The sequence below is a fragment of the Vidua macroura genome, chromosome 8 (genome assembly GCF_024509145.1).
Source record: "Vidua macroura isolate BioBank_ID:100142 chromosome 8, ASM2450914v1, whole genome shotgun sequence".
NCBI classification, from domain to species: domain Eukaryota; kingdom Metazoa; phylum Chordata; class Aves; order Passeriformes; family Viduidae; genus Vidua; species Vidua macroura.
In genome coordinates, this window is record NC_071578.1 from 15,756,707 (window position 1) to 15,766,463 (window position 9,757).

The 9,757-nt window shown below is 42.0% G+C and overlaps 1 protein-coding gene across 8 annotated transcripts in view; it reads right to left on the minus strand.

Moving 5' to 3' along the window:
- The window catches only part of CPEB3 (cytoplasmic polyadenylation element binding protein 3), an 81,127-nt gene extending 71,410 nt beyond the window's left edge, over positions 1-9,717 (minus strand). For 3 of the 8 annotated variants that reach the window (XM_053983275.1, XM_053983274.1, XM_053983273.1), the window contains exons 1-2: positions 9,611-9,686; positions 773-1,683 (exon numbers count right to left, since the gene is read on the minus strand). In XM_053983275.1, coding sequence (XP_053839250.1) covers positions 773-1,683; positions 9,611-9,668 — 969 coding nt within the window. In that variant the 5' untranslated portion in view covers positions 9,669-9,686. The other 5 variants (XM_053983281.1, XM_053983280.1, XM_053983279.1 and 2 more) reach the window with 4 other exon arrangements.
- Positions 9,718-9,757: the final 40 nt, after the last annotated feature.

Consider the following 9,757-nt stretch of genomic DNA (forward strand, 5'->3'; position numbering starts at 1 on the left):
TTTTCTCTGCAAATATTCTGAACAGCATAAAATGGTTTATTTTATACAATACTTTCCTGCCATTTCTAAATCATGTCAATTGTATTAGGCATTTCCTTACTGGAAAGGACAGCTACGCCACTCTTTCCATACACACCCACGCTGCTTCGAGATGTATTCAAAACGTCCACTGTGAATATAACAGCAGGGTGTATGTATTAGATGTACACAGCTTTTCATATGGATGCCTTATGTGAACAGACTCCCTGTTAAATCCCACCACAGCATAAGGACAATTAGTTATTGCAATGGTGATAAAATAATTAACTGAATTTCAGGTCAAGAAGCATCTTTGGTTAAAATTAACAGCCCAGTTAGAAAACTGAACCAGCAATTCCAACATCTCAGCTTTCTCACATATGGGAGAACAGGAAAAAAAAAAATCTAACATGGCACCAAGGGAACGTAGTCTGCCGAACCTGTTTTTCATGAAGGCTACTACCTTTCAGATGCTAAAAAAAAGAGCAAAAATCAACAACAAAAAATCCCATACACCACATTTAATAATAAGTTACAAGAAAAACACGACTTTGAACCTTAAGCTAAAATTGGAAATCTTTGTATATGCACTCCTTAGGTTCAACCCCACTTCTTTAACGTAAGGTGACTATTTGATGAAAACATGAGTTATGGAGATGCCACTCATACAGAACAGTAACACGAAACACAGCCCTGCAAAAAATAGAAATTTGTGATAGCTGTCATCATGCAGAAGGTGCGTGTAGTCATTTACCTGAAAAGGCAACAGATTGTTGCCATTGTCCGTCCTGAACGCGTTGTCTTCCATCCAGGATTTGGGGGTTAAGGGTGCAGCCCGTGGGAACTTCGGAGGGGCAATGACATTGCTGGAGAAGGGTTTTTTAAGGGGTGAAATGGGATTGAGGGGGGAGGGCACACCAACTCCCACTCCCACGCCAACCCCCACTCCAACTGCCCTTCGAGGGTCCCTACCAGCCTGCAGCCCACCCCAAGGGTTGGAAGGTGTACTCCAAGCCGCGTTTTGATGGTTATTCCAGCTGGAGGAGGAAGAAGAAGAGGCAGAGGAGGAAGACGGTTTGCTGGTCATGATGGGCTGATGGCTGTAAGCAGCATTTCTCTGGGCGAAAGGTGCCTGATTAGGACTCACAGGTGACCTCCGCTGCTGCTGCTGCTGCTGAGCTTGCTGCTGCTGCTGCTGATGTTGGTGGTGTTGAGTCTGAGCTAGGCCAATCTGAGGTGAGAAAGTGCCACCAAATACAGGGTTGACATGGTGTGGAAAATTCTGGAAAAGCATTGTCCCATTGACTGGAGTAATCCCTTGGAAAAAGCTATCATCCACCGTGTTTGTGGTCCCTGTAGACCAGGTGCTGCCAAACGAGGGAGACAAGGAGGTGCCGGCTGCAGGTTCTTGTTGAGGCTGGTGAAAGCTCAAGCCAGGCAAAATGGGAGACTCCATCTGCATCTTCTCCTTGCTATTTTGGGAAGGAGCTGATGTGCCGATACTAGTCACTGAACTGCTGTCTTCTGGTTTGGGTGTCTCCGACGAGATGGGTGTAGAGGGGGCTTCTGCTGAGTTTGGATCTTGCTGCTGCTGCTGCTGCCGCTGCTGCTGGGGCTGGGCTTTGCTTTTGTCCATCAGTAAATCATCCTGCATGGTTTGCGCAGCTGAAACAGTAGGGGAAAAAACCACAAAGACAGATTATTAGCATTGTCATTCATACCACAAGTCAGTCTGTTTTAATCATTTGCCAGCCAAAAATCTCGTCCTATTGCTAGTACTATGCTACAGCATATTGCAAGGCAAACCCGTAATCTTCCCCCTCCCCCATTTAGGAATATGTAACCTTTGATCGTGCTAGATTGCCCTTAAAATATTTTTTAAGATGCTTCACCCTTTTTGATGCCTTGTTTCCCTTCAGTCTAAATGAGAGATGTGCTTATAGGGCAGAGATATACAGCAATTTCGCCACGTCTCTTTTCTCTTACACCGGAACTCAGAGCTCTCACCCTGCAATGAGAAACTGATTCTGGTTCCTGTTTTTCCAAGCACCCTCCTCCTCCACCTCCTCCCCCTGGTTATTTGCATACGTCAATAAATACTGCTGCGTCCTTCAGCAAGGTTAAAAAGACACCAGTCTTCGCTCTTCTCCACCCCCTTTTCTATTAGGGGACCTTTAAAGGAGCCGGGTACCGATTTTCCTTAATTAACAAGCAAGCTTGCAGTGATTGAGGTTTATCAGAGCGAAAGCGCACAGGGACGCTCGCTGATACGGGAGCGGCTCCTCGCTGCACAATCGCTTCCTGCCCGTCCCTGCGCCCAGCCCGCGCCGGCTCCGGGCAGCCGAGGCGATGGCACAGCCGGGAAGGGGGGCCGGGGGGCGGAGACACTTCGCGTACAAAGCCACCGATGGGTGTTGGATTTGCCTTCGGTGACCTTACGATCTCTCCGCGTAAAACGCTGTTTTACATCAAAGCAGTCCTTTACTTGAAGGTATAGCTATCTACTCGCTCTATTTATATACATACCCGCTCTATTTATACGCATACATATGAAATCATCGGTGATTTCTCCATTAGAAAACCGTAAGGTCAAAATCAGCAGACCGGGGAGCTATTATTAGACTATGATCTTTCTAATGCTTTCAAATGAAATATAAAACCAGGGAAAATCGAAATATTTACAATACAGACATGCTGCATGTTAAAAATCATCTTTCTATGCACAAGACAAAGACTAGTGATGCAAATTATTTGCTAAATCAATACATAAGTTCAAACTTCAGAAAGGAAATGTATGTGGAATGGTTGAGGCTTATATATGCTAGAAAATGTGCTCCATATGTAAAAGGGCAGATCACATAATTTTATAATGATTTTGAGACCTAGTAGTACTAATACAATACAGACATAAATGAACAGCAATTGTATGAAATCACAACAGAAACCTCCACATTTTGCAGGCTTTTAGTCTATTGAGGAGATCATTCTTAATCTCAACAGTATTTTAAATGAGCCCCAAATCACTTACTTTCATGGAGTAACTGTGCCAAAGATGGCCATCGCTGAATACCTAACTGCATTGCTATTGAGTTAATCATATGACATTTACATGCCTAAGACTGCATTTTTTTAGGATTGTTTTTGTAATGTAACAATGTAAAGCCAAATCGATTAACTGTTTAAGAAAGGTGGCAAAGTGTGAAACTGTCAACACTGTCCTTTCTGACATCAAATGGTCCAGGTGTATCTTATATTTTTTGTTCTTTCCTTTAAATATCTTCTGAGGCATGCACACACATTTTAGTTAAAATGAATTCCAGGAAAGGTTTCTGGTATCTAGTAAGTTACTGCTTATGTTCCCCTTGATTTACCAGTTCAATATGTAAAGTGAGCAGCAAGGCTTCCTGAGCAGACCATGCTGTGAGACAACATTAAGCTCCTAAGGACGGGGTACACCATTGCATCTGTTCCAGGCAGCGCTGCTGCTGCTGCTGCTGGGAGTGCAGAAAACCTTGCAAGGCATTTTAAAGCAATACTGCAGTAAACCACAATAGACCAAGCTCTGTCTGTGTAACTTTCCATTAGCTTCACTTCTACCCACATCAGTATTACTCCTAAGGCTACATAAAACTACTGATGACTCCACATCAGAGGGAGAAAAGGATTATGTGTATCCCTCTCCCCTGGGTCTGGCCTATCAGTATAAAAATACATTTAGAAAGAAAAACATGGCATTTAGAAAAAAAAACATTTAGAAAGAAAAAATGTTAAAATTCTGTCGTCAATAAAGTTATATTTAAATTAGTTATTCACCAGGTTATCTATAGTGACTAGTACAGCAGTTGCTTCAAATATGTACCTTGACTTAGCTAGCTGGTTTTGAACTTTATCCTAAGGACTATGATTCATATTCCCTTCCATATTGCTTCTTAAAGGCAAAAATCACTGTACCATTCAACCCTCTTGTCAAGGTCAAGACCTTCCTTTAATGAATGAAGCCAGTCCAAATGAAAGAATACTGGTTAATAAATGACTTTGAAAGACGGGCCAGCCAATGTCTAATGTGGGACTAGGATGCAGTACTGTAAGTATTTGTACAAATTTACAATCCAGTACAGGAAATCTATATCCCCATAGCAATACCAGATCCATTTGCATGCAGAAACCCACGCAGCCAACACAGAAATGTTTAAGGAACAGTTACCTTTGGATTTTCTGTATTTAAAGATCAACAAAAGGACAGTATATTTATTTTCTTCTTTCAGGTTTGGTATATGATAAATAGTCGACCAGTCTGGCAAGAGCACTTTGACAACTGGAAGCTTTCAGCGCATGCTCTCCCACGGAATCATGGGGTTTGAAGTCTTACCGATAGACAGCATTTCACTGCTGCTTCCTGAAAGGAAGAGAGCTCGAAAGGGAAAAAAAATATGGGCACACTCCCTCTTCCCAGGGAAAACTGCTGCAATCTGAATCATCAGCTCTGAGGAAATATCTGTCAGACTGAGCTGAAAGTGACTAACTAAATATGAGCTTTAAATAGTTTGATTTAGAAGCCCAGATCAAATGGCCACCTATAAAGAACAACTGCTAGACAAAGAAATAGTTCCACACTTCCCTTACAAACTCCTAGCATAAGAAATTAATTATAAGCTCATACCAGCTATGAAGTTTACGGCTATTACAAAGGAAATCGTGCCACGTTGCTTAGCTGAAGAATATATTAAATAATCACATGTCATAATATAATTTCTAAATATATTCTGGAACTCCAACAGAAATAGGTCAAGTATGAAAATTTAAAAAGAAATCAAAATCAGTGCATAGGTGAAAAGTTGTAGTATGTGAATAGTTTCTAGTTTTCAAGAAAAAGTTACAACTTTTTATTACTGAGTTGTTACTACACTGAAAATTCCACAAAAAAATAAGCTGCTCAGAAGAAAATCAAGGTGTGAATGTTACTGTTTAACATTCCATCTATTCTGTACATGGTGGCGTTACACTTCACCTCCCTCCCTTTCACTACCCACCATTTACATATCTCCAGCCTCCACATCAATACACAGCCTGACAGGAGTTCCTCTCATAAGATATTAATATAGTGATCATTAATGTAGGTCGGGTAAAATTTTCAGAATTTCATTCACTGACACTTGGTGTTCTGTTTCGCACTAGTCCATGAGTTATTCTGCATATTTATTCTGGGTAATTCGTAATACTAACTATTCAGACCAAATAGTAATGCTCATAAGGAAATACATCATTGAAATCAGAAGTGTGAAAATAACAGTGTTTAATAAAAGTGCAGGCTGATTTTCCAAGGATGAAATATGCATAGCTTTGCGCATGAAAGAGAGATGACTAAAGCTGAGAAAGATAAATTAGGGCAGTTGAAAGTGAGTTGTTCTAACACTTATGTCTCTGCTTTCTGCACTCTGTTTATGTTGGACTGTCTGGTCTGCCTGCCCTAAATCAACTGTGTAATTAAGAGTTTCTCAACACTTGCTCTAACCTGTTTGTGCTACTCTGAATCATTAAAGGCAGCAAAACTGTTTTCTTACAGCAACAGAAAATACTTAATTTTATAAACTATCCCACCTCTCACAGGGCTGGCTCTAGGCATTCTATGTCCCTCCTTCATGTCCCTATTTACTTGTGGGCTATTGCTTTTCAGATGATTTGAGGATTCCCATGCAAGGGACCACACTGTTTCTGTCAGTTCTTCCTAGGAGACAGTTTCACTTGATAGATCAATTATTAGGATAAGGAAAAGCACTCCAGAACAAAGAAAATCAAGATTTAAAGACAGTTTTTGATCAACTAGCTACTAGAAGAATTTTTTTTTTTCCTAGCAACCAACTCCTTCATAACTGAAAGTTAAAAGATAGTAACGACAGCTGAATCAGAACACAAGAGCTTAATTCAATCTGGTATATGAATTACTTGACCTGGGCCAGTTCCAAAGAAACAAATGTAAGAAAGGCCCAAAATAAGCCAAGCTAATTCAATTAACATTGTATAAGGTGTATTTTTATTTTAAGCAATTCATTATGAAGCAATTTAAGCCTCTTTAAGCCTCCTGTGACTAACAAACCATGCTAGTCTTTTTGACAGAAAGTGACTATTCCAACTAGCTTGAAGGTTAAAATGAAGTGTTACGGTATTGAAAAAAAAAAAGTTTTATTGTAGAAACACCTTTTTTGACTTAGATTCATTTCATTTTAGACTAACTGAGGGCTATATATCTTTTAAAAAATGGAACCAAGTAGATGAAAAATGCCTGACCTTGTAATTCAATTTTACACATTGCTATCATAGCAGTTAATATTTAGGTTTGCCAAAATAGAATACTCCTATATTGCCAAGTTATTTAGCTTTGTTGTAAACAGCTAATAATTTCCACAGTTTTAATACTGCAAGTTGAGAAGAACCATATTAAGGTACAGCTCCTTATGTATTTGTCCTTTTTTCCAGGCCTCACTGAAGTAGTCATCTATACATACATATTTTATCTACCTCCATGTCATTCTTTCAGTACTCGCTTGTCAACTTCTTTATTAAGCTTAAATCTGTATACATTTGTTATCAAACCATTTCATATTTTTAAAAGTTGATATTTTGCAGTAAATCCAATAGCCAATTTTAGGGCTCAATTTTAAGCCTAATATTTGGTGATTTTCATTAAGTTCTGTACTTGCCTTCAAATGCACAGTTTTACTTAATTCACTTAAAATGGCTGCTACCACCAGCCAGTGTCTGGGAGCTGAGCTCTGGCAAAGCTCCAGGAAGAGCAGCCACTTTCCCTCACTCTGCACTGGCCAAACAGAGCCTGCTCCCAGGAGAGTTCTCTTGGCTCAAATGTAGCCACTCACTGCCAGGTGCAGGTAAGAGATGACAGAGTGAGGCAGAATGCAGTGAACATCAGAGAAATGGAGGGAAGAAACAAAGAAGGATCTATTAAGGGATGATATAGGAAGCAATAGTTTAAAAATGAAAACAAAATGCAAGAGGCAATCTGAGATTTACAGTGGAAATTGCCAATGCAAAGAAGGAAGTATAAAGAACAAAAAGTGAAAAGAAAATTAAGAGAAAAGGGGGATGAGGGAGAATGAAGGAGGTGATTGTAGGGGAGAAAAAAGCAAGCATTTGAATAGAGCAGCTGCATATCCACTCTTGTTAAAGAAAATAGAGAAGGATAAAATGACAATTCTTGCTCTGTCTGGGAGTAAGGAAGTGGTTTTTGACAAATTCAAAACCAGTTGGTTATATGTATATTTTAGGATCACACTTTGATTCTGGAAAAAGCAGATAAAGAACACATATCTCAAGCTGTCCAACAGTTTCCACAAATCAGTTTTTGGATTTCAGAATCTTTAAACTATTTATGGGATGTTAAGGGGTCTGCCATTATAGAATGCTTTGGGTTGTAAGGGACCTTTAAAGCTCCTGTAGTCCAACCTCCCTGCAATGAGGGATGTCTTCAACCAGATTAGGTTGCTAAACCTGACCTTAAATGTTTCCAGGGACAAGGAATCCACCCTCTCTCTGGACAGCCTGTGCCAGTGCTTTACCACTCTCACAGTAAAAGATTTGTTCCTTATGTTCAATCTAAATCTACTGTCTTTTAGTTTGAAACCACTAAAGCTTGTCCAATTATGCTTTTATGTATCCTATTACATTTTTATTTTTCATGTTTGGAAAAAATTAAATTTAAAAAAAAAAAGTCCAAACCTATTGACTGTTCACTATTTGATCTGATATTCAAGTTTTGTCCATTCCAGTCTTGTCACACCTTTCTTTGCCAGTGGTAGAGCAAATCAGCCACCTTTGTTACAGACAGTTCTATAGCCTCAAACGGTAGTCAAATGATCCTGGGTTCTGGTTCCATTTCTTCAGGTAAACATTCTTCACAGCTATTATTAGCCACTATGACCTTTATCATAAATGGCAGGCAACCAGCATATCCTTTCAACACCAAAGCAATAATACAGAAACTGCACAAACCACATACTCCTAGAAAAAAAAAACAGCTTCCCTCTTTCCATTTGTAACAATTGAGAATAAATATAAATAACCTAAGCTAGGCTAGCCTAGCTGCTCAATGTTCTGGCCAATAGGCAACGATCTTAGTCCAGAGCAAGAATAGGAACCAGAAAATCTTGATATCCAATAGTGCATTTACATGCCACGGACAGCTGTAATTGGGACAGTGTGTATTAGGATCTCTTCCAGGAGGTCATGCCCATGTGGTTTACTCAGGCCACTGTACATCCAACAATCCTCAGCACTGAATTTTATGGTCCCAAGAATAAGAACAAAATTAATTTTCTGGGACAGGATGTCGATGTCTTCTTCCTACCTGTTTCTATACCTCCTGTATACCTCTATACTTCAGCATTCCTCTTTATGATATTTGTAGCAATTAGAAAATAACAACACCCTAACTATTATGCACATAATACTGCTTACAGGTCCAAGTCCAGGTGTTTTTCATACATATTGACAACACTTTTCTCTCCCCAAAGACTCTCAAAACCAGACTGATTTGTCCCTAGCTAAGGCAGCAGTATATTTCCTAAACTCGCCTCCTGTTCCACCTGATGTCTGCTGTCACGTACATGCAAAACCAAGAACAGCTCTAGGTTGATGCAGCTGCACAGCTGCATCCTGGGCTTGGCCCTGTAAATTGCAACCTTGAACAGCAACTGCAGTGTAATTTACACAAGGTACAGGAACTAGTTTCAGAAGCACTAGTCTTTAAAAATATAACCTGAAAAGGAAAATTAAAAGCTTATTTTTACTAACTAATCTTTCCAAGAATCTGTCATGTCACAACAGCCTCTGAAAAACAGGCTATTGCCTTTGCTTCAGGAGCATGACGAGAAGGCAGGAGACAAACACGCATGGTGGAGATCCTTGGAAAGGCAACTTCTTTCCAGATACTATCCACCTCTTTGCTCTATAAAGGCTCTTCAGCTTCTAAATTTCCAGTTTTTCAGATTCTGATGCTCTAAATTGACGACTTCTACAACAAATTCTAAAAGCACCTTAGAAGGATTTTTTTTTCCCACACTAACAAAAGAGAGCTTTTGCCATTACCACTGGCCGTGCCATCCCTCACCTCACTTGCACACAGAAGCCAGTGGTCACCGGGCCTCCATCGAGCACCAAGTGCCACTTACAAGGGCGCTTGTCCTTGTCATCGACAACACCACCACTGAAACGGATTAATTTCCCTTCCGCCGTTCCAGCCACCGCCCTTCTGGGCAGCCCGGTCGGGGTTGGCACCCGGCAGGGTCCCCTCCGCCCTGAGGGCAGGTGGCGGGGCCCGGCGGCCAAGCAGAGGCGGGGGCCGCCTGCACCTGTTCGGCAGGGAGGGAACGGGAGATGCTCCTGCCCGAGGGGGTCCCTGCGGGAGCGGGGAGGGGGCAGAGCAGGCGGCCCAGTCTCTCCCTCCCTCCTTTCTTCCCTCCCTCCCTCCACCCGTGAGGGATCCCGGCCGGCAGCGGGGGACGGCAGGAGGGGCAGCAGCCGCCGGGCGCGGACCGTCCCCCCGCAGACCCCGCTCGGCCGCCCCGCCGCGCTCCCGTACCTGCCCCGCGCGCGGAGCTGGGCAGCGACTGCGCGACGGCGGCGGCGAGGAGAGACATGGGCAGGGCAGGGGGAGCGCCCCGCCGGACCTTTAAACCCGCGCCGGCGGCGGGACTACAGCTCCCAGCGGCGGCAGGACTGCGGCGGG